General features: G+C 61.0%; 1 protein-coding gene across 2 annotated transcripts in view; it reads left to right on the top strand.

The window, feature by feature from the left end:
* Positions 1-2,367: 2,367 nt before the first annotated feature.
* RASGRF1 (Ras protein specific guanine nucleotide releasing factor 1) overlaps positions 2,368-24,474 on the top strand; it is a 69,796-nt gene continuing 47,689 nt past the window's right edge. For both annotated transcript variants that reach the window (XM_090029580.1, XM_090029582.1), the window contains exons 1-3: positions 2,368-2,694; positions 21,624-21,730; positions 22,743-22,890. In XM_090029580.1, coding sequence (XP_089885706.1) covers positions 2,419-2,694; positions 21,624-21,730; positions 22,743-22,890 — 531 coding nt within the window. In that variant the 5' untranslated portion in view covers positions 2,368-2,418. The remainder of the gene's footprint in view (positions 2,695-21,623; positions 21,731-22,742; positions 22,891-24,474) is intronic.

The raw sequence follows: 24,474 nt of genomic DNA on the forward strand, positions 1-24,474 counted from the left end.
CAGGCTGCTCTTTTCTCAGGCAAATCCTGGCCTAAAGGAAAGACTCAGCAAACAGGAATGAATGCTAAAGCCCGCCCCGAAGGTCCGGCCCAGAGGTCACTTAGAAAACAGGAACGGCACGTGCAGGGCAGGTGTTAGCCTGGCTCTGACAGTGACAGCCCTGCCCGGCGTACAACCGCAGCTTCCTCGGCCTAATGGGCTTAGGAGAACGAGTCCCATGCCCGTTCACCCAGGCTGGGGTCTGGGCACCCAGCCCGGTACGTCCGCGTCACAGGCAGGTGCGCTGGGTTTGCTTCGTGCTTTGTTGGCTTTGGAGTAAATCGGGCACGTAAGGGAGCGCCTCGGGGGACCTGCTGCCCAGAGCCACTCTCAGTCCTTGCGCAGCAAGTGCATGCATGTCCTTTCTGCCCTGAGTCACTCTGCGCGCTGGGAAAACAAGCTTAAAAGACACAAATCTCAGCCCTGTCCTGTAGCTTCTGCCGCGTGCATTGGGCGTAGCCGGCGCCTCTGCGGTTCCAGCTCAAAATGTAGGACGCTGCCTGGCCACCAAAGCAGAGGGGCTTTGCTGGCCCTTGCTGCCAGCTTTCTGGGCATGGGAGTTTCTCCTTGGGTCGTTTCAGGCCAGCGTCTTCGCTCTGTGGGCAAGTCCACCAGGTTTGTAGGAGGCTGGTAAGTGTGCGAGACCGCCGCCTGGAGCCGTGCACATGTGCAAGAGGATGGTGTCGAGCACACGAGGCCCACACGTTGCCTGGGCTGCACAAAACGTGGCCTCTCTGGGGCGCATCGCCGATCACCCCCAGTGCCCACGCACTCGGCGCCTCGGCCGGAGGAGAGGTGCGCGGGGAAAGCAGACGGCAGCGCTGGCTCCTGGCAGCAGGAGACTGGGCTCTGCTCGAGTGCAAGTCACGCGAGCCGCCAGGTATCCCCGGGGCCTGCGTGTGCACGGCTGCACGCAGGAGCGGAGAAGCTGGGTGCACTGCAGCAGCAAAACCCCTTTCCTTCGCCGGTTGCTTTAAAGCTGTGCTTAGACGAATGAATCACTTCTTCCCTCCAAGCTGGACCTGCACGGGGCAAGAAGACGGCCTGCCGTCGGCTACGTCGCCGTATGGGCAGCGAAGGCAGCCGCCCGGCGCATGGGATGCCGTGCACAGCAGCCCCGCTCCACCCCGCTGGTTACTCAGAGACAGAAATAACACGAGGCTCGTTCCAAGAATAGGCAGGATACAGCTGTGTTAATTATAACTGCCCACACAGTACCGTGGAGACCTGCTGGAGCCGAGCGAGCCTGCGCTGCCAGCCTGACCTCAGGGTTTCCTCCGGCCCAGGAAGCACGTGGAGCGAGCTGCGCGGGGACACGACGGTGTGTCCCACCCCTCTACCTCAACTCTTGCCTGCAGATGCATCTGCCAGCAAGTGCAGCAGCCTGGGCTGGCTTTGCTGCCTTGCCTCTGCTCTCCTCTCCTCCCTGCAAACCCCAGTCCGCGGCCTGCGCCAGGGCCCAGGCACTCTCCAGGGGCTCGGGCCTGGGGCCGCATGCACTTTCACGCGGGCATGTGGCTGATGCAGGAAATAAGACAAGTGAGCACATGCTGCCCTGTGCCAGCTCTACCCCATGTGCACCAGGCCTGAGCAACAGCAGGGCTGGGTGAATAATTCGGTGCAAAGACTGTCATTTGCCTGGGCCGTTCTCCTTATTCTGAACTGGTAAAGAGCGCCTCTCAATAAATACCAGTTGTAATGGCATCAGTCTAGACACCAGGGTTTGAACATCCCAGAGACAGCCGGCCGGCAGGGCAAAGAAATTGCTTTTGTGTTAATTAAATGCATGCTCATGTGTGCACGCACAGAGGAAGGGACACTGCAATGACTACGATACATGGAGACGGTGACTGGAATGACCATTTATTCAGGAAAAATCCCTGCTCCTGTTTCCCTTTGCTTACCAAATGTAATCAGTGCGAGCTCGCAGTCGAGACCCCGCGCACTGCACCTCCGCCGTCGGGGCGACTGCGAGAGGGAAGCAGGTCTGCGGAGGGCAGGGGTGGTGGGCCTCGCGTGTGCAGCGGGGCGCGCTCGGGGCACAGGGGGAGAACCGCGAGGGTAACAGGGGCCTGCGGGTGTTGTTTAGCTCGCCTGGCCGCGGCCAGGACGCAGGGGCACCGCTCGGCCTGCCTCAGCTTCCGTGTACCGGGTGCTTCGGGCCGAGCCCGCGCGCTGCCTGGGCCTGCGGCGGGGCGGGCGGCTGCTGGGCCCGGCCGGCGCCCTTCCACGCGGCGCGGGTCCAAGCCGGGCTAACCGCCGCCCGCCCGCCGGGGGCGGGGGCGGGGGCGGGGGCGGGGCGGGGCGGCGCAGGCCCCGCCCCCGGCGCGGCGCGGCGCGGCGCGGGGGGCGGCGCTGTCCGCGGTGCCGGCGGCGGCGATGCAGAAAGGCATGCGGCTGAACGACGGCCACGCCACGCACCTGGGGCTGCTGGCCAAGAAGGACGGGGCGCGGCGCGGCTACCTGGGCAAGCGGAGCGCCGACAACACGCGATGGCACAGCCGCTGGTTCGCGCTGCTGCACAACATGCTCTTCTACTTCGACAGCGACGCCAGCTCGCGGCCCTCCGGCCTCTACCTGCTGGAGGGCTGCGTCTGCGACCGCGCGCCCTCGCCCAAGCCCGCGCTCTCCGCCAAGGACCCGCTGGAGAAGCAGGTAGGCGCCCCCCGCGACGGGCACAGGCGCCCGCCCGCGCCCCCCCACAGGTGCGTGCGTGCGGGCCGCTCCCGCCACAGGTGTGCGCGTGCCCCGGGACAGCTGCACGCTCCCCACTGCGGGCGCCTGCATGCCTGCGCTCTCCCCAGCACAGCTGCACGCATGTGTGCACGCTCCCCAGAACAGGTGCGTGCGTGCGTGCGTGCGTGTGCTCCCCGTGCCTCCGGTACTGGCCGGCACCCAGCCGGCTGCTTGCACAATGCCCCCTTCCCCCCGGGCAAGCCGTGGCACGCAAAGGCAGGCGGCCCGGCGCAGCTGGGCTTCTCTCTGCCGCCCTCCTGCAGCCTGCAATGGGCATGGGAGGGTCACCCGGGGGTGCTGGGGCACCAGGCAATCCGCTGTGCGTATCGCACCTGCCAGCCTGCCCCGACCCAGCAGCTGCTGGAGGGAGACGTCAGGGGACGCAGCCCCCCAAGAGCGGCACCTCTCTGAGGTCCTAGGGAGAGGCAGGTCGGTGCCCGGCAGCATAGGAGATCCAGGCTTGAGCCCAGCCAAGCCCGTGGGGGGCCGGGGGCACAGGCACTTGGTGGGTTTCAGAGCAGGCCCTGACAGTTTAGCAATGGAAACCCCCCTTCCCCCTGCATAGGCAGCAGGCCCTTCTCTGCCGCGCTCCCCCTCAATGGGCAGGAGAGGTAATACGTGCTGCGCTGCATCTCCGGGAACTCAGGGCCTCCTTCTTAAAAGGGCCTCAGCCCAGGCTCTGAGTTTGCTCAGGCTGCAGAGTGCTGTGGGCACGCATGCCCACGCTGGCACGCGTGTGTGCCTGAATCACACAGGTCGCAAACTGCAGGTGCCTGCATTTGCAGGTGCAGACTGGCCCTGGAATAGCAAGCCTAGCCAGGCTCCTTTGAAAATTGGGGCCTGTCGTCTGCTGGGGGGAAGCGGCCGGCGTGCCTGGCGGCGGGTCCGAGCGGGTCTGCCCTGCCGGAGATGTGACCGGGTGGGGGTTTGTCACAGGGGTGCCAGCTCATGGCATGTTACGGGTTGCCGTTGTGCCTGCCTGGCTCAGCTTCTGGGGGCATCTTGGCAGGCAAATAAGGGTGATATCAATGCAAATGATGGAGCTTAATGAGCCAAAGTTTCTGAATCCCTCAGTACTAACCCGCGGGCACCATCACAGATCACATCCTGGAGCCAGTTGGTGGTTGTGAACCGTATGCACAGGTCGTTCACTGCTTTACGTGACCCTGCGGGCACAGGCCAGCCCCTGGGTTAAAGGCTGGACAACTGGGCCCATAGGAAGGATGGATCTGGGTTGATTTCTCATCAGTGGATGCCAACGCCACCCTCCCAAGCCCCACGATTCACCCCGGGTTCAGGCCTGATGTTCTCGTGTAATCCTTACTCCAGCAGAGCTCCTGCAACCCTCGTTGCAAAGCGTTGCCTGGGCGAGAGCGGCAGGGGCACCCGGGCACACGGTCCTGGAGCAAGCCGTTTGCAGCTCTGTCGTTGTCTCCAGATGCCTCTGGAACAAGCAGGGCTTGCAGAGGAGCGTTGCTGGAATAGCACGGCAGCCTGTGCTGCAGCCCTCCTCTGCTGTGCCTGCAACCAGCCTTTCCAGTGTGGATTACAGCCTGAATGTAAATGTCCTGGTTTGCAGGTGCTGTACCTGCTCCCGGGGCCTTGCAGGGAGAAGCAAAAGGGAAGTTTTATTTTAAAAGCCGTTGTATTTATCAACCGGAAAATCTGGCAGTGGAGGAGCAGGCCTGGCTGGTGGAGATCACTCGTGGCACGCAGCTGGCTCTCCTGCACTTATGCCCACCAGATTTAGATAGCAACTTAATAGATCTTCTTGCTCACTTGCAGTGGTCCTGAAGCAAGGTTTGCTAGCTGCAACCGTGCTGCTTGCTTTGCTGTGCCAGGGGGCTTCATGTCTACCAGGCACAAAAGTGAAGCTGCTTGAATGCCTCCAGAGCTCAAAATGCACCCAGAAAAATTATCCTGGGGGGTGAAAGGCAGATTATCATCACGTAACACCCGAAGCGCCCGGCAGAGCTGCGTCCTCAGTAAATACGTAGCAGCCAGCGGCCCTGTGCAGATTTCCACCAGCGTACGGTCGGGCTCATCATTTTATATAATTCATTAAGACAAAATTAAATAAAACTACTCCAGCACTTGAAGGCCCACTGCTTTGCGAATTAATTAGTCAGCACGTTAGGGGGGGATCAATGGCAGCATATTCACACAGTGCATCTGCAATGTGCTCTGTAAAAGACAGGGGACGGAAAAAAACGGTTAGCAAGGTCTGAGCTGTGCCAGTCCCTGGAAGGCAGGCGCTGGAAATGTGCAGAATTAATGCAATAGTCGTTTATCACATACCGTGTCGAGAAGCAGATTCCAGGGAGCTCGGTCTCTTCTCTCCACTCCCGATACAATGCATTCAAAAGGAAAGGTCCGGAGGAATTTTCCAGCCTTGCAAACTCTTGTCTTTAATTGCTGGCTGTGGCTATTTATGTGTCCGGGCAGTTGTCACGAGAGCTAGGCAGGCCATGCAAGTTGTGCTGTGCAGGGGATTTGGAAATCTCAGAATCAAGAAGGGTCATTTGAAACATTTCCTTTTTTTTAATTCCAAGGAAAGGAAAATGTGTGGCTTGGAACCGGACGTGTCATGTTGTAAACATTATATAACGCTGAACAAAAATGGTGATTGGAAGGTGATTTCCGTTCTGAGAACAGCCTCGTCAAACCTTGTGACCCCGTCAGAGCATTTCCCCCCCTTGAGATGCCAGTGAAATCAGCCTGGTTTTGCAGTCCCGGTCAGGGCTCAGCTCCATCAGTGCTGCATCGGCCCCCTCGAGGTGTCAGCCCCTCACCCTGGTCTCTGGTAGAGAGGGCCCCGCTCCTGCCTCGCTCACACCTGCTCCTGGCTGTGGTATGGGTGGAAGAGATGATGGTGGCGCCTGTGCTTTAATGGCCGGGAGAGTCGGGTCCTTCCAGTTTGCTACAGCCAGGGCCTGTGCTCCGGAGCTGCCAGGTCCCCCTGCCCAGAGGTTTTGTGCGGCCGAAAGACCCCTGTTGCACTCCTCCCGTGCACAACCGATCCCTGCCAGCTGCCGCCCCGGGGGAGCCGGAGATGATGGGGTCTGCCCTCTCCCAAGCACGGACCCTGCGCGTGTGTTTTATGGGGAAACCCTGGGACTCAACAGTGCTGATGAGACGTATCCCAGGGCTTCACAGGCGTGCTCCCTGCTGTCCCTGCTACCCTGTGCTCAGGCTGGGGGGAGGAGGCATTCGGTGGCTTTAGCCTTTCACTGGTCCTAGCAGGTCAATGCAAAAACTCTGTTTTTTCTGACTTTTCTCATTATCTGGGTGTCTGTGCCAGGTGCCAGGTGGGTGACAAGGGGCGGGGCGGCCCTGCAGAGGTGTCTATGTTGTGTGGGCTCATTGCAGCACTGCTCTCAAGGCAGGCGTGCACAGCGTGCGGCCCGCGTACGTGCCCCACCAGGGTGATCCTGGTGCCTGGCCGTGATCCTTTGTTATAAACCGTGCCCTTGAATGAAGGAGCTGGAAAGCTGAGACTCCCCCCAGCCTTCCCCCAGGGGCAATGCTGGCCTTGCTGGTCTGAGGTGGACTTCTACATCCCGTGCCTTGGAGGCTGAATAACGGGGCAATGCCATGCAAAACTCCTGAACAGATTTGCAGCCCTCTCTCTTCCCAAGCTTAAGCTGGTTTCGTGGAGGGGCAGGCAGCGTTTGCCTGGATGCACTTTTCCCCCAGTGCAACTTAGACTGGGGGTGGGCCTGGGCGATCGTGCCTGTGCTGCTGGGCTTGCAGAGCGCGCGGCGAGCCTGGAAGTGCCAGGGGTTGCTCCCATCCCGGCTGGGCCAAGTCCGGCCGCAGGGAGTCGGCGGTTAAGCGTGCGCCGGGCCGGACGGCAGGGACCAGCTGCACCCTAGGAGCTGTGGTGGAGCTGGGGAGGGATTCGGAGCCCCAGGAGCAGCGGGCTGCGGAGAGAGGAGAGGAGAGGCGCTGCTGGTGCTTCGGGAGAGGCCCCGAGCTTGCCAAGGTCTGAAGAAGGACCGCAGGCTCAGGTGTGTTTGCTTAGTTGTGTGCGGTTTGCACGCGTGCTTCACTTGTTTAACTGTGAGGACATGTGTGCCATGTTAAACCAGGTGCCCGGAAACCTGGGACTCGGCGCTGAGAGGCCTTGGTAAGGACGCTGGGTGTGTGGCCCCCTTACACCGACCCCCCGGACTCCCAGGGGACGGCGTCTCTTCCCTCGTGCTTCCATCCCTGGTCGTGGTGGTCCCCAGGTGCCAAGGGATGCTGTGGCCGCCAGCGTGGTTCTCATGCTGACACGGGGTACGTGCTGCAGGCTTAGCATCCTTTCGAAGGAGCGTGGGACGAGGAGGGTGGGAAGGTGCGTGCCCCTGCCAGGGCAAAGACTCCTGCCAGCGTCTCGCTGGCGCCTCGGTGCAGAGGCCATGCAGGTGGCGGGAAGGCCCTGAGCATCTCGGTGGTGTCTCATCCAGTGCAAGGGGCCGAGCCTTGGGGCCTGCTATGAACGGGCAGCACTGCTCGATGCTCGGGGAAGAGTCTCAAGCCCTCGTGGTGAGGACAGGACCAGATGTGGTGTGATGCAAACACGCGCGCAGCCATCTCATGCGTGTTGTAATCGGCCCCCTGTCCTGCGAGGGTCCTTCACGGGCATTTTGCTCATCCTCTATAAGCATTTTCTGCTGAGGAGCCCTGTCATGGTTTGTTTCTGCTTCCTTCGTACCCTCTTCATCTGTCTTTGTGCTGTATTTTTCCTTCTTGGAAGCAGCAAAGAGCCCTCCCCCCGGGGTGTCGAACAGCCTTCCCCCCGGGCTCAAGCGAGCAGTGAGTGTGCAAAGCCACGAGCAAGCCATGCTCTCAGTCTGTGGGTCTGTTGTGTGCAGAGGCCATCAGTGCAGCGGCAGAGGATTTGGCTATGAAGCAGCTGTTTCTAGGGCTTGGGCATTTGTCTGTTATTATTTCCTGCGCGTTGCTCTTACCTTGGAGTGCAAATGCGTCGTGGGATCTCCTGGCCTGCTGGCAGTCGATGACAAAATGCTGGTGGCTTTCCCATGGGGCACTGAGGGGTCCCTCCTACCTCCTTCCGATACGCGGAGGGGCTGATTCTGCTGCATCTGCTGTGCAAAGCCCACTGGAGAGTTTTCACACACGCACACACACATGCACATGCACATGGACTTACTGGCACTGAGGAAGAGCCATGATTGGAGCCCACACGTGAGATCAGGCACTCAACAGAGCTAACCTCACCTCTGCCACAGGTTTCCTGGGTGGCCATGGCCAAGTCCCTTAGCCTTCCTGTTGTTCCATCTCTAAGGCAGGGCTGGTGGTAAGGGTCTCAGAGGCACCCCGGGGACCACTCACATCAGCCACTTGGATGAAAACATTAGCACCCATGTTTGATGAGCCCGTGCTCCTGCAGTCTCCGAGGGGAAAGCCCCGGCCCAGGCAGGTGGAGCCGGGCTGTTCTCGGTGGAGGCGGGTGGCAGAATGAGGAGAAACGGGCTCCAGTTGCAGCAGGTCAGATATTAGGAAGAACTTTCTAGCTGAAGCACTGGACCAGGCTCCCCAGAGAGGTGGAGGTATTCATGGCCTGGCTAGGCAAACCCCTGGCTGGCCCTGCTTGGAGCAGGGGGTTGGACTGGATGTGACTCCTGAGATCCCTCCAACCCTCATTTTTTGTGATTTTGTGTAAGGCCAGCTCGTGTAGACACACCGAGGCCTGTAGTGCAGGGACTGCCAGCAGTGGGGGTCCAGCAGCAAGAGCTCAGCTACACCACTATGCCGCGGGCCCGGGTCGGTTCTGCAGGCAATGACCAGCCCGGGAACTGGCGGGTCGAAAGCTGGCATGGGTGGCACGCGCCATCGCCATACCCCTGGCACGCACCTTGGCATGCACCGTCGCCGTACCCAACGGGAGCTGCACCGCCTCACCGGAGTGAGTTATTGCTTGCTGAGTTATTTTGGTGCCAGCTCATCCTGGAGCGCAGGGAAGATGGAATCAAGCTGTTTGCGTGATAGAGCGATCAGCCTGACAGGGCTGTTCCTGGCTGCGTGACCAGAATCCTTTCCCCAAGCAAGAAGACGACCAAGTTCTTCCAGATCAGCTCTCCAGGGTCCCGCTCCAACCCCTGGCTGGACACCACCCGGAGCAGCCTCCTTTTTAAATCATTTTAGTGGGTGCAAATAGGCTATTTTGGAGGGGGGGGGCGTTATACAAAAAAATGGTAACTGTTTCTCAACAGAATTTGAATCAGGGATTTTTCATGTAAAGAATGCTGCTGAAATCATGATAAAAAATGACTGAAATAGATTTCATAGACATCAGGGCTGGAAGGGACCTCGCGAGATCGAGTCCAGCCCCCCCGCCCAGGCAGGAAGTCTGCTGGGGTCAAATGATCCCAGCAAGACCAGCGTCCCGAGGAGGTCGCATCAATAGTTTGCTTCCTGAGGACTGAAATTCCAGAGCATAAGAATAAACACAAATGCTCAGAGCATTTTTTAATTTTTTAAAAAAGGCATTGAAACGTGAAAAAAGGGAAAAATTTGAGGGGAAAAAAAAGTCAGCAGCCTTTAGGTGGTCCCCACCCCCCATCAAATGAAAATTTCCTCTCATTGCAATCCTTTTCTAGACTTCTGCATCATTAGCTAAGCTTGCGGCAATAAGCCGAGTACATCAGAAACACCACTTCACGCCAGTAGCTTTACAAATCTAAATTTATCCAGAAGGAAGCTGGATTTTGAATGTAATAAGCCTCTCACATAACCAGGCGCAGACTTTTCCTATTTGTTCTGGAGGTGTGAATCTAGTGCCAGTCCTTTCCTTTTCTCCAGACTTTCTCATCTGACAGCTCTCTAAAGTCTGAAGAGAACCAGACTGGAATAAGACACATACACGGGCTGATAGACCCAAATCCACCCCTGGCTTCCTGATGTGGATTTACTCAGCTGCACATACCCAGCGTGCAGATTTTTTTTGTACATATACTGAGAGATGCAGATGCATTTAGCAATCAGAATGGTATTCTGTAACGCTTTTATGAAGACATTGATATCAAATATAAATTGGGCATCGGAACCGCATAGAAAATAGTAAAAATTATTTTCTCTGGGGAGCTACTTTAATGAAGACTAACAGCTCCATGGTTAATTTACTTCATTTCCAGACCTGTGGAAAGGGGAAGCTCTGCATCATTTCAGGCCTTCTTTTGTGTCCAGCTCTTGCTGGTGAGATGTTCTCTGCTTCCCTGAGCCTGGGCCGGTTTTTGAGCTGACATTCACATTCGCCGCGTAAAGAAGAGACGCGGGGGATCGGCCTTTCTGTCCCGTTGCTGCGCCTCGTCGGTGGAAAGCGCCGTGCCGACCTCCAGGGCAGCGCGACCACGAGAACGAGGCGGGAGAGCGGACACGAGAGAGCTCGAGACGGGCGTGGGCGCTCCCGCGCGAGAACAGGGCGCTTGTACACGTGACGCAAGTGGCCTGTTTTTGCCATTAGGTGGGCGAGGTTAGGAAAAGCAGGTCGTTAGGCCAGAAATGGAAACCGCTGGGCTGGAAGGCCCCTGGGTTCCTACGACTGTAGAGGGGTAAGGGCCAGGGTCAGACAGAAGTCCTCTGCTCCGCTCCTGCCCTGCTTCAGCCTAGGCACAGGGGTCCCAGGCTCGAGGGCAATCATCCAGCCAAGACCTGGAGCTTGTGAACAGACCGCTTTGTCCAGGCCCCCACGGGCAGGTGCCCACCATCATCACGCGCTCCCCTGGAAGTGCTGCTAGGTGAGCACTAGGCAGCTGCCTCCCCGGGGGGCAGTTGGCAGGGGAAGACCCAAGTGCAGGGGCGCAGCATAGCGGGAGAGCAGAGATGCTCCCACGTGGGCCCAGGTCCCCGCGGTCGTCATCCTTTCCACTCCCAGAAGTGGAGGAGACGTGGCACATATGAGCGCGTTTGCATTCGGCCACGGGGCTTGTGCCAGGGCTGCTCCCTCTGCCCCGAAGCCGTGGAAAGACGTCTTCGCCCTGAGATCGTCTCGTCTGCTGTCGTCTGTAGGAAACAGGCTGCGGGGGCCTCATCCGCTGACGGCTGAGTGACAGCCCCCGTCTTCTGCATGCACTTGGTATATAGGTCAATGAAGTTAAAAGCTACATCGCTGGCTGTTGATTTCAGGCTCATCCATCCAGAGCAGAAGAAGTCTCCTCCCGTGCCCTTTATGTCAGCTATCATAACCATCAGCTCCTTGAGCACCCATCCACGCGCCGAATACAAGGCATACAAACCAGGCCTCCCTTTGGGGAGGGCAGCAGGGAACGCCTGCCAGCGAGCGGGTGTTGGGAGCGTTGGAGGTTTTGGCCCTTCGCAGTGGGGGAACAAGCCCCCGAGATCTCCGAGGAGCGGGTTACGGCCCTCTGAGGCCAGCGCTGGGCGCCAGGGCCACCTCCCAGCAGCACGTTTTCGGCTTCGTGGAGCTCAGGCAGCCGCGTGCCTTGATCTCACGATCTCCTAGTCGTAATATCAGGGGCCGAACCGGGGCAGAGAGCAGGGCGTGCGTCTGCTGGGCCAAGGGCTGTCGAGCAGTTTCTCCTGCCTTTCAGCTCAAAAAACAAAAAGGCCGGCAAGCTTGGAGGAAGCCAAAGCGTCTCACTTTGGCATCTTCCAAGCAAGCACTCAACATCTTTGCACGTGGAACGACGCGCCCGCTCGGTATTTACTTCCACGTCCTTCAAAAAAGCCAGCTCAAAAGGCTCTCAAGAGCCAAAGATTTCACTTGGGATGAACAAAAGGTTTCCAGATCTTTGCGGTTGTCCTTAAAATCCTGTTTTTGGTGCAGTTGGCCATGCCGGTTGTTTCTCAGTTTCGTTCTCCTCGTGCAGCTGCCCTCCCCTCGGTTGCGGCCCAGGAGGAGTTGCCCCGGAGCCGGGGCCCCTCGGCGAGCGTGCGAAAGGCAGAGATGCTAGAGGGCAAGGTGCTGCTGCGACAGGCCAGGAGACCACAGGATCCAGGTAGACCAGGGGCTGGCAGCTGGGTGGAGATGTGGGGCAGCCATGGGGGTGCAGCTCCCCGAGGTCCGGGGGCTGCCCCCACCGGCAGCGGTGCTGCTCCTAGCTGCCCGGTCCCACCCCGCAGCTCCGTGGGCCGTGTCTGGCCTGCAGCCCGCGCGTTGCTGAGGTCGGCTGTAGGTACCATCGTGCAGAGCCTCTGCACCAGTTCGAGGGCTTAGCTCATGTCGACCCTTTGCAGAGGTGACGCAGACGGCCTGCAGGAGCAACGGGGTTCGCAGGCAGGGCTGGATCCGGGGGCTGCGGAGGTCGGTACGAACCTGTGGGCAGCAAAGGGCCAGAAGAAGCCCCCGAAGGCATTAATGGTTGCAGGAAGCATGCAGAGACCCAGCGGGCAGGGCCGGCGGAGGGAGTGGTGAGCTGAGCAGGCGAGGAAAGGGGGACGGAGGCTATCCACCGAACCACGTGCCCGGCTGTATTTGGAAGTGGAGCCCTCGTTAGCCTTCACCTCGAATGATTAACCAGCGCCGTGCAGCACGCTGTCCTGGAGGATGCACGGAGCCGGGCCCAGGCATTGCAGGCAGGGATTGCGTGGCCAGCAGTGTGGCGAGGGCCAGAGGGGAGCGCGCAGGAGTGGAGATGGACTCTGCGCGGCCTGCTTGGGCGGTGATTTAATCGTGGCCGGCCTGGCTGGGTTGCGAGGGCTGGTGGCCACCGCTGAGTCCAGGCTGCTCTCCGCACGTTGATATTTCTTGGAGACGATACGCACACGCACCCCGAGGCTCGGACACAGGTGGGTTTGCACCGGCCCCCGGAGTTTGGGGTCAGAGACACTGGGCAGGCCAGGAGATACTTAAAACAGCACAAAGGTGGCAGGCTCAGTGCAGGGGGGTCAGGCTCCTAACTCTCCTAGGCCGCTTCCTCTGGGAATCCCTGCCCAGGACACATGCCAGCAGAATGGGTGCTCGAGCGGCTGCCGAAGCAGGACCGTCACCGCTGGTGCCAGTCCGGTCCCTGCGAGCTGCCCAAGTCTGGCCAGGGCGTGCAGCCGGTGCGGGTCTGTTCCAGGAGGAAGGTACCGGGAAGATGCCGCCGAGCCGGGGGTTTGCACAGCAGGGGCGAGGGGTGGGGGCCTGCTCCTTGTGCGGGGCGATGTCTCGGCTGAGCAGGAAAGCAGGGCAAGGCTGCAGCGTTCGAGGTCTGTGTACTGTGCACGTTAGAGTTGGCGAGTGATGCACAGGGTGGTCGTGTGAGCGGGGCACGGGGCTGGGATCCAGGAGAACAGGGTCTGTAGGATGAGCACAAGGACTCCGGCTCCCTTGCAAAGCAGTCCACAGGTGTGATGGCACCGGGGAGGGAAGAGCTGTCGCACACGGGTCGCCGCGCAGTTTCCTCTGTCGGCTTGAAGTCACCGGTGGAGGACGCGGGAGCAGAACGCGCTTCCTGGGAGCCCGGGCTCGCCTGGGTACAAGAAGCTGGGTGCCAGCTCGGGGGCTTTTCCAGGAGGCAGTGGCAAGCCCCAGGCTTGAGAATATGCGCGAGAGAGGACCCTGGCTCCTCGGTGCCGATGCAGCTGGCACGCCGGAGGGCGAGAGCCACGGAGCCCACAGCCGTGCCTTCCTTCAGCGGGGACAGAGGCGACGGCAGGCACTTGGCTGCCTGCCTTTTCGCTGTATAAGCGCAGCGAGGACTGCCCAGGGTGCCCTGTGCGGCCGGCCAGGGCTGTACTGCAGGATGGGGCTCAGAAGAGCCCTGACCCTGGGGATGGGGGGACCATGACCCTGGGGGGAAGGGGCATAGAGGAGGCAGCCTGGACCTGGAAAACCCCTCGTTGGAGCCTGGCAGCTGAATCGTGCAAGAGCGTCTGTCTGCCAGGAGCATGCTCCAGCCCTGCCAGCTCCGGGCTGCGACTGCAGGGCTGCCTGGGGGAGCAGGAGTGCCCCTGCCGCTGCCCCCCAGCTCCGAGGGGGCTCAGATGTTCCTCCATGTGCTCCCTGCTTGGGGGAAGCAGACGGGGTGTGGGGGGGCGGGGTGGATATAAGAGTGGCCCTGCCCCTGCGGTGCCCGGTTCACACAGAGGGAAAGACCCTGGCCCCAGCTTAAGGAGATAAGCAGCCCCAGCTGGCTGCCTAGGAGCTCCAGCTCATTCCTCCAGCCTCCGCTGAGGGGACTGACCTTTGCTGCAGCTGCACCCGGCTCCCAGTCTGCTCCCGGCTTCTCGCTGCCTCCAGGGGACCACACACCTCCTCTTGCTGCCCTCGCCCCCGTGGTCTGGGCAGAGGTCAGTCATGTCCGCGCCTGTTGCTGTCCCAGCTGGCAGCAGTTCGGGTTTCTAAGGGAGAATTTTTTCTGTCTTTCTGGGGAAGGAGGGGGTTGCTAAATAGGGACCTGCATTTCAAAGGGTGTTAAGAGCAGGTTGGGAAGCTGATGCCAGGTTTCCAGCCTGCTCTTTTCAATGAAGCTGCCCCAGGGCACCTACCCCAGCCTTTGCAATGCAGCTTTCCCAGCCTGGGGCAGTGGGGAAGGGCCAACGCTGGGGTTGCCTGTGCAATTGGCTTGTGTGCCCTGCAGTGCAGCCTTAAATCATGGAATAGAGAAGTGGGGCTGGCAGGGGCCTCTGGAGGACCTCGAGTCCACCCCCATTGCCTAAGGGTCATCCTCATCCAAAGCATCCCCATCTCCCCTCTTCCTGAAGCCCTGCAGTCAGCTCCGCTGCACAGCTACAAGGCACCAAGACACCAAATGCACCCAGCCTTTTTTCCGTGGGCCCCTGGCTCGCTCGGCGGACAGGCAGCTGCTTGCGTGATCTCTCGCTGTCTCCTCCTCACTTAGGCTGCCACCTGAGCTCTGGGCCCTGTGCAAAATTGTTACCTCCCCCCGCTGTATTTCTGTGGCCCTTCACTGCATAGCTGAGCAAAGGCAAGGTAGAGATGCACCTTACAGACTGACTAACTCAGAAATGAGTGTTTCACAGGCATTCACGGATGTGTCTTCACCATAAGCCACGGGAGGGGCATTCTCCCCATTTCACAGGTGGAGACCTGAGGCCTGGAGGAAGAATGCCCAAGGAGCCGAGCAGCCCCGGATCAGGTCCTGGTTTTAACTGCTTCACTTTGCAGCCGCGATGTGTCCGGGGGGCCCTTAGGGCATCGTTGCCGTATGTGCTGTAATGCACCGCGCTGTGCGTTAAAGGGGGTGTCTGCGTGCACGGGGGGACGAGGTTGCGTTTCATATTGTTCTCGTCATCAGCCGGATCCTGCGGCTGGCTCAGGGCAGGGCCCTTTAGGCGAGTGGTTGGTTTGACGGTGTGGAAGATGCTCCGTGTTCGAAGGGGGGGCACAAAAGAGTGGGGCCAGGATGGGGCGGGGGGGAGGGGGTCTGTCTTAGCAGCTGCAAGGAATCGAGAGAGGGCATCATTTAAGTGCCGGGGTCAAGTTCAGCTGATGCAGAGGGGAAGGGCTGGCTTCTCCACCCGATGCTTCCAGTGCAGAGCTGGGGACCGTCCTGGAAGGGACGACAAGGCCCGTTGCGGGGTGTCGGGGTGCAGGGTGGATCCCGGTGCCCCTTGCACACTGAAGGTGATGGGCCAGCGGTGGTTTCCCCGTCCCTGGGTCTCCTGCGGGGTCTGGGGCACGGCTGGGGACGCGCAGAGGATGAAACAGGGAGCAGGTGAGGAAGGGGCGAAGCCCCAGGACTGCCCCTGCCCTGCTCTCCCTTCTCCACCACGTCCCCGCTTGGCCCAGGGTCCAGCAGCACAGGACTGTGGACGGTGGTGCAAGTGGGAGATCTCTGCCCTTGCAGGCGCCCGTGCTGCAGCACCACTGGGATCTCCTGCACCCCTCGTTGCGTTCCTAGATCCGCTGTGAAATGCAGGGCCTGTGGGGTACCGGGGAACATGCCGGTCCTGAGGCTCCTTTGGGTCCACAGCAGGGGACACGGGCCCACGTGCGTGGACGCAGCCCCAGGGCCGGGGCTCTCGGGTGTCCTTCCCGGTTCCCTCCGGGGCGCCGAGCTGCCTTGCGGTGCAGCGTGCCCCGGCCCCGGCCCCGCGTGAGCAAGCGGGTGCCTTCTGGAAGCACTCCCGGGTTGTTGAGTTTGATGTGTCAGTGTGATAACAGGGAAGGATCATAATTTAGGAGGAGATAAAAGGTGGTGGGAGTTTTATTATTCAAATATAAAATAATTTCCTCCTTTCAAAGGCACCGTGCTTCCTGCCTCGCGTACGGGGATAAATCCGTCAGCGCCGTACAAGGAGCTGCACCGCAGGCATGCGCTCGCAACCTGGGGGCCCGGCTTGTCACCGCGTGGGAAACCGGGTGCCACGGCTCGTACCACGGGCCAGACTGGCCAGGGGCTGGGTTTTCCCCCAGGCTAGAATAGCAGGAAGGATCAAACCAGTTCTTCCAGATGAGCCTCAATAGCCCGGGCCAAAATAAACACGGATCTCACAAGGGCAGTTTTCGAGGCTGGTCCCGATCTCACTTTTCCTGACCAGCAAGAACATGGAGGTGCAATTACACCCCATGGGGAGCAGTTTAATGAATTTGTTTTTAGGTAGAAAATGCCAAGTGGTCGGGCGTTTTGAGATGAACAAGTACAGCTATCTGCACCCCCTGGAAGGGGCTGCAAAGGGCCCACCACTATCTCAGGATAGCAAAAAGACAAAACAGGGGCCAGAGGGTCATGGTTTGAAAACAAGACGCCGAGCAGGGCGCTCGTTGCCCCTCGACGGAGGCCGAGGAGCCAGGGGACGCTGCCCGGCGAACGTGAGCGGACAAGGGGCAGGGAAATGCTGTGGTCCCTTGTCCTGGCCAGGTGGGCTGCCCGGGAGGAAGGAGCAGGGGGATGCCCTGTTGCAAAGCGGCCCGTGCCTCGTGGCCCAGGCGGGCGCTGGGATGCAGCAGACGCGGGGAGGAGCTGCTCTGAGTCGGGCCAGGCGATGAGAAGTGCCTTACTGCCTGGCAGGCACAGACAGCTCCGTCTCTCTCTTGTTCCTCCCAGTGCCTTGGTTTTCTTCTCAAACGCTGGCATTTCGAGTGCAGAAAAACAAAGCTCACGTTCCCGTGGCGCCAGTCAGACTCGGGGTGCAGCAGAAGGGGGGTGGCCGCGACGGCAGCCCCTTTCCTGTCCTCGTGGCCCCCTCCCTGGGGCACTGGTGGTGGGTGGATGGGGCTTTGACCCCTGGCAGCCCCGGGAGCCGGGCTGGGGCCGGTGATGAAGCCGCCCGCTTTCAAGGCCAACGGCTGGTGCTGCGAGGTGGGGCTTGGCCCGGGGCATCCAGAGCCACGCAGGGGCGCTGGGGGCTCATCGGGTGGCACCGCGCCCCAGTTTGAGCACAGCGGGACAGAAAGGGGGTGCGGGGCTGCAGTCCCGGGTCTCCGGGGCGTCGTGGCGCAGGGTCGGTTTGTCTGGGTGACGCGGTGGGGCCTCCGCTCCTCAAATCCCTGGCTGCCCCGTGACCCAGAGCCCCCTCGTCCCAGCACAGCGCACCTGGGGGCCCGGCGGTCTGAGCCCTTCCCAGGCCTGTGGGAAGAAGCCAAGCCGGACAAGCGCGGTGGGAAACGCCTGTGCGTCGGGTCCTGGGTGCGGGAGGTTTCCGAGCTCTCGGGGCCCGGTCCCCTTCTCGCTCGCAGCAGGCAAGGGCGGGTCGGGGGGAGAAGCCAGCTCGAGCCGTGCTGGGGCCTTGCTCCGGCGGGGAGCCGCTGCGGAGCGCCGGGCCCGGCGTGGCGCGCTCGTCGAGGTCTGTGTTGCTAAGCAAACGGGCTGCTGCATCGTGCGCCGCTCGGAGCTCTTCTGGCGGCGTTCCCGGGTCGGGGAGGCCGCCCGCCTGGCGGGTGTCGGGGCCGCGGCCGAGCGCCTGGAGCAGGAAGAGGGGCCTTGTGCCCGGGAGCTGCGAGGAGGCCCGGAGGAGGCCGACTCGGTGTTTCGGGCACAAGTGCCTGCGAACATCCACGCGTGCCTCGGGCTGGCGCGTGCCGCGGCGGCCTGCTTTTCAGCCGTGCGCTTTCGGGGTCTCCCGTGGGTTTTGGGGTGGAGCAGGACACGTCCTTACCAGCCGAGTCCCGGAAACCTCTGCCCTTCGCGGCTGGGCACGGGGTCCCTCTCCGCTGGCTGGCACGCGGCGCGGGGGCGCAGGGCTCGAGCCTTCAAAGCGCTCCTGGCTGGACTGACATTTACATTGTGGTTACAGCGGAAGCTTCTTAATTAACTTTCCAGGCCGGCGAAACCTATCGGCCTCCCGTCAAAGGCGTGGGAGCGATGCCGGCCGGCCGGCGGCCCCGAGGCAGCATCCTGCCCTTGCGGCCCTGGGCCGCGGTGCCAGCCGGAGCCGGCGTGCAAGGGGCCTGGGGCGAGGAGAGCCGCGGACCCCCGCCCGGGGGTCTCGCGGGGCCCCTCTGCGGGGTGGAGACCCCCTCCTGCCCCCCGGGGCCTTCTCCCTGCTCCTCCCCAGGGCTGGCTGCTGGATGTTTCCAGTGTCTCCTAAATAGCTTGAGTGTTAAAAAACAGGAGCAATTGGCTGTTTTTTCCTCTTTCGCAGTGGCAGGTATTCCCTTCCCTCTTTTAGCAGCAAAGCGGGGAAAGTACGTGATGGGAAGGAGGGCAAGGAGCTCCTCACCAGTTGGCAGATGGATTTTCTCTGTAGAAACAGGCTGAAAGAGCTAGGGGCATTTAGTCTGGAGAAGAGGAGACCAAGGGGGGATTTGATAGTAGCCCTCAGCTCTCTGAGGGCGACGGCAGAGAGGACGGAGGGGCTTTTCTCTGCGGCTGTAGGGGACGGACGAGGAGCAACGGCCTTGAGCTGCAGCAGGGACATGAGGGCTGGAGGTGAGGAGGGACTTTCTGACTCTGAGAGTGGCCAAGAACTGGAGCTTACCCCGATAAAAAGACATCAGTGTGTGTTTTCACATGCGACTAACCTAGGAAAATGGCGATTTTTGGTGCTGTATCTAAACAACGTGCAGCGTGTACAAGCGCCCCGAGAGATGGTGAAATCCTCACCCGTGCAGGTTCACGAGCAGGTGAGACACTGGGCTGAGACGGTTTAGTTGGGAGGCGTCTTGCCTCGAGCAGGGGCCGGAGTCGATGTGAGGTCCCTTCCAGCCCATGGGATGCCGTTCCTATAATCCCGCATCTGACCCGCACGCATCCTGCCTGGCCAAGCTTTGCTCCTGAGTCCTGGTTTCGTGCCCTGCCATGAGACCTGCGCCGTGCTGCTTCCTTGCACATCCCTGCGCTCCCCTGGATGCCCCGGAGGCAGGCTGACGATTGCTTCGCGGTTCATGCAATGCAAGGTTGCTTGGTGCGGATGCCTGTGCAAGTCTCGGGTCGATGTGCAGGGGGAGTATTGGCAGCCCCTGCGCTCTCCCCAGCTCTGCCCGACGGTGTTGTAACGGGGGTAGGAAATCGGAAGGACGTGGGAACATCTGACCCGGCGACCTAGTTGTTTCTATCATTGGTCTGGGTGATGCACCGCTCCCCTGAATTCGGCCCCGAGTGCACGGCTTTGACCCCAGGGAGCCCAGGCAGCCCCGGGAGCCGGGCTGGGGCCGGTGATGAAGCTGCCCGCTTTCAAGGCCAAAGGCTGGTGCTGCGAGGTGGGGCTTGGCCCGGGGCATCCAGAGCCAAGCAGGGGCGCTGGGGGCTCATCGGGTGGCACCGCGCCCCAGTTTGAGCACAGCGGGGCAGAAAGGGGGTGCGGGGCTGCAGTCCCGGGGTCTCCGGGGCTTCGTGGCGCAGGGTCGGTTTGTCTGGGTGACGCGGTGGGGCCTCCGCTCCTCAAATCCCTGGCTGCCCCATGACCCAGAGCCCCCTCGTCCCAGCACAGGGCACCTGGGGGCCCGGCGGTCTGAGCCCTTCCCAGGCCTGTGGGAAGAAGCCAAGCCGGACAAGCGCGGTGGGAAATGCCTGTGCGTCGGGTCCTGGGTGCGGGAGGTTTCCGAGCTCCCTGAGAGCCTCTTCCGTGCCGGGGGGGAGGGCAGGGGACGAGCTGCGAGCTCAGCGCCTGTTGCTCCGACATCGCTTTAGCTAGATGACCCGGTGATGCGTGCACGCGCCCGTAGCGGGGTGTTTGCAGGGAAATCCGCCGGCACAGATGGGTTGGAGATGTTTCCTCTGCCATCCCTAACCTAGTCAGTGGTGGAGCCAGGGAGGGCTCACCCTTGCTCTAGACTAATCTTTTTTTGCACAGTGGTTTTAAAATCTCTTTCCATATAGATTAAATAATGCATTTGCTTGAATAAGGGATGGATCATGCTAGAGCGATCCGGGGCGATGCTGTCCCTCTATAACACCCACTCCTGCCGCTGCTGGAGGCGGGAGACTGGGCTCGCCAGGCCATTTGTCCGGCCCAGCCTGGCCCGGGCCATGCCTTTGCGGTCAGCACGTGGGCCACGCGGCTGCAGCCCATGCCGGCCGGCCGAGCGGTCGGAGAAAAGGTGAGGACAGGATTGCCTCCCGGCGCTGCCCGTGTTGTGTTGTGAGCGGTGACGGGAGCCGCGTGAAGAAGTCGCTGGACTTCTACGCAAGTGTTCCCCAAAAGCCTTGGGGCAGCTGCTGGTGAAAAAAAAAGCATCGCTGATAAACGCAGGTAAAACATAAAATAAGATGCACTTGTATAACTGATGCCCCAACTCGAAACACTTCTCCAAACCCATGACAGTCCTGAGGGGACGCAGGCTTTCCGTGACAAGAACTTCTCCTTTCTGTGGCTGGCACGAAGCCCTCGGCGGCTCTGGTAAGCCCTGGGGCTCAGCCCTTCACTGTACCCTGCCTCGAGCTGAGGATACAGGGCGGTGCCGGTCGTGTGGTCCCAGGTTACCGGTGACTTCGGGGTCTGGCTCCCCAGGCAGGAGCCCATCGGTGGAGGACGGCGAAGGCCCATCCCGCTGGAGCCGGGGTCTCTGTGCCGCCGGGGGTGGCTGGGCATGGGAGGAGGCAGCAACGCGGCGCTGCTTGGTGCGTCCCACGGCCCTGCCCCCAGAAACTCCCCCGGCCTTGCGCCCACGGAGAGACTCGCCGAGGAAGCCCGTGCCTTTTGCACGCTTGCTGCAACCCCCCAAACTGCAGCGAGGCGTCGCCGGTCCCTGGGCGGTCATTACTGCGCGCCGGCCCCGAGCACCGAGTGTCCGGTCCCCCGGAGTCCTTGGAAATCTCCGAGCCACCGCAAGCAAGGAAACTGCAAGCTGTTCGTTTTTGCCACGGTCTAATTAATTCAGGCCTCTTGCTCAACTTTACAACAGAGGAGAAGATAATGGCAGCATGAGCTCGTTCTAATAGGTTTCTTATTAGTTCAGTTATTGGGCGTAGTATCCAGCGTTATAGTATATTACCTGTTTCCTAGGAGACCGCGGGAAAGCACAGGAACAGCGAGAGCGAGTGCCTCTGCTGCTTGCCACTGCAATCACAATTAACACAAATACTGTAAATGTCAAGGGAAGCTAAATATAGTTCACGCACCGAGTCTTATTATGCCGTTGTCCGTTGGAGCCTCCTCTTCTGCATACCGCAGGCACATGGAGTCGGGGCTGCGCTGAATGTCAAAGCAAAGTCAGGGCGACGGGGCTTTCGTTTGCGACGGGGGCGTCTGTGGCTCTCGGACACGCGTGGGGTGGCGGGTGCACGCCTGGGCCCTGTGCCGGGGGGGACTGCGGGGCACCGGCCTGGTTTCTCACCTCTCGTGGCCCCGAATCCTTTCGGGAAGCGTTAGCTCAGCGGCCGCACGCCCCCTCCTACCAGTCCTGCTTCTCCCAAGCATTTTGCAGGAGCTTTTCCACCAAGACAAGCCCCAGGCCTCCCACTCCGAAACCCCCCCACCCCGCTTCCTGAGCCGAGCGCGCTCCCCCTCCCAGCCCACGTCATAACCCCGTCTCGCCTTTCTCTTCCCAGCATTATTTCACCGTGAACTTCAACCATGAGAATCAGAAAACCCTGGAGCTGCGGACGGAGGACGCCAAGGACTGCGACGAATGGGTGGCGGCGATCACCCACGCCAGGTAGCGCCTTCCGAAACGGCCCGCGGCGCCGCACCCCGGGGGCCAAATGGTCACGGCGGGGCAAGCCACGGTGGGCTGAGACGCGGCTCGACCCGGCAGGAGGCTGAGCTCTGTCAGCTCCCCCTGAGGTCAGTGGGGGCTGGTGGGCACAGTACCCACCAAACCCCAACAAGTAGGCAGGATTCAGTGCCAACTGGGATGCCAAGGCCCCGATGCTGTAGGCTGTGCTCCCCGCGAGCTTGTCCACGGGGAACGGCTGGTTGCATTGGGCCTGTGGGAATTCCCGGCTCGCTCCGACGCGCTGGGGGGGCTCGGTCATGACTGTTGCAGAGGAACAGCCGCCACCATTTTGTTCTGGTTTAAAGAAAACCCACGAGCGAGTCGGGAGAAGGAGCAGCCAGGCTCAGAAGGAGAAGAGCAAAACCCACGTCTTCCTGCCTTGCAGCGAGAAGGGCAGCTCGTTCACCGCTCTGCCCGGGGGAAACGTTCCCGGCGCTTCGGGGAGCACCCCCGAGATGTGCCCCCGCGGCGGGGCGGCGTTTGCGGGGAGCTAGCTAGACGGAGCCTCTTCACAGGGGCAGGCGCTGGCGTCTGCGCTCCGGCACCGGGGGTGTCCCCGTCAAACTTGCCCTGACTTCTTAAGACTCCTCCTAGCATCCCTTTTCTGGTCTTTCCCAGAAATATCCTCTCCCCAGCCCCAGTTCAGACTCTGCACCCTGCCCTTGACGCTGGTCCCAGAGCAGCGTTTGCCTGGGACTAGGCAGCCCTGCCAGGGTGGCCCTCGTCCCGGGAGCTGCGCGCGCACCGGGAGCGAGCGGAGCGCGCAGAGCTGCAGCGCTGCTCCGGCGTGGCTTTGCCGGCAGGACGGTCGCGGCCTGGGCGTCTCGGCCGTGCCGGGGGCCGGCTGGGGCTTGCACGCAGAGGCGCGGGGCAGAGCCGAGGGAGCACAGCTGGAGCGGGTGAGGGAGGCCGGCGGGGAGGCCGGGTTTTAATGGCTGTGTCTATATGACAGTTATAGGAATCTTGCTACAGAGCATGAAGCTTTAATGCAGAAGTACCTCCATTTGCTTCAGATTGTGGAAACGGAGAAAACCGTTGCCAAGCAACTTAGACAACAGATTGAAGATGGGGAAATCGAAATCGAGCGCCTGAAATCTGAGGTAACGAGCCCTCGCCCCGACTGCGCCGGGTGGCGTCAGCCCCGCGGGTCCCCGGGGGTCACGATCCTCTCGCTCCCGCTGGCGTGAAGGCAAGATGCCACGGAGCCCCTCCCCGGCCCGGGGCCAGGCTTTACGCCAGCGCAGCCGGGTGTAAGCCTGCTCTTCCTGCTCGGGTGCTGGCTGCCGGTCTGGGCGGCTCGGGGCGCACGCGCGGGAACGGCGAGACGGGCTCCTCCCGCCGCTGCGAAGAGCTGCCACTGCGCACGTGGCACCGAAGCCACGGCCGACGCGTCGCGGGGGCTCGGGCTCCTGGCTCCCGCCGCCCGAGTGCTGCTCAAGCTCTTGGCCCCGCAGGCCGGAGGAAGGGCGTGGGCTGGTCCGTGGGCCGGATTGGGCCCCCTGCCAGGCCTGGGCCCGGCATGTCCTCCACCCACGCTGCGCTCACAGGCTGGGCCCGACGTGCTAGGATCCGGCCCGGGACCCCATGCCGCTGCGTCAGGCCTGACACTGCTGCCCCCCAGCCTGGCCAGCATCAGGACTCAGCCTCATCTAGACTGATTTTTTTTTTTTTGTCACAGTGTTTTAAGTGTTTTTAAAGTCTCTTTCCCTATAGATTCAATATTTACTCGAGTGCAAGAGGAGGTTTTTTTGCAGCTGAAAGTAAAGCTGGGCGGCTGGTGGGCGGCAGGTGAAGGGAGGCTGAGAAAGGAGTGAAGAAGCCGGAGAAAGAAAATGAGGAGGGAAGAGCCTGGAAGTGGGATGGGGAGGGACCTCGTTAGTGAACGCAGACCGCGATCGCTCTGGGAACCTCATTGCATTCAGGACAATTAATGCAAACGAGCACTTTAGCTGAACTTGTCACTTTGCTACACATTAGCTGCTGGGTTTAAAGAGAGAGCCGTGCTGGAAACCTTTCTCTCGGGGCGGCGTCACCCTGACAGCAGGATAGTGGTGACTTCAGGCATCATCTTGGTATTCATCTTGGTAATTGCTAAGTAACGGGGTCTCAACAGCAATAAAAAGGGTTTTCAGGCCTCCTTGGCTGGGATGCTGTAGCTGGGACTGGTCCTGCTTGGAGCAGGGCGTTGTACTAGATGCGACTCCTGAGGTCCCTTCAACCCTCATGAGTCTATGATACAGGAGGGGTGTCAAAGATGCGGCCTGTGCGCTGGATCCAGCCCATCATCTGGCCCCTGGTGCTGCCTGGGGGGCAGGATGGGCAGATCCAGGACCCACACCTCGCCTGAGACCTGCCCTGCCAGTGCGGCGCACACCGTGTGCCAGGTCGGTCCTGGACCGGCGGGGGCAAGAGCCACGTGTGGGGGCTGGGGGGAGAGCCGGTGGGTCCGATCTGGTCCGTGGGCCAGTCCCACGCTGCTCATCCATTGGGATGAACTCGACCCCCTTGTTATAGGGATTAAAACAGGCAAAAGACCAAGATGGAAAATGATGCTAGAAGGGGAAAAACCACAGCAAGAACCTAGACCAAATCCCAAATGCATTTATTTAGTTAGTGAGTTATGCCCTGCATTGATATGCCTCCCTTCCTAGAAAAGGCTCGGGGCGACGAGCAAGGAGAGGCGT

This window comes from Crocodylus siamensis, chromosome 15 (assembly GCF_052110815.1).
Source record: "Crocodylus siamensis isolate JL-2025a chromosome 15, ASM5211081v1, whole genome shotgun sequence".
Lineage (NCBI taxonomy): Eukaryota > Metazoa > Chordata > Crocodylia > Crocodylidae > Crocodylus > Crocodylus siamensis.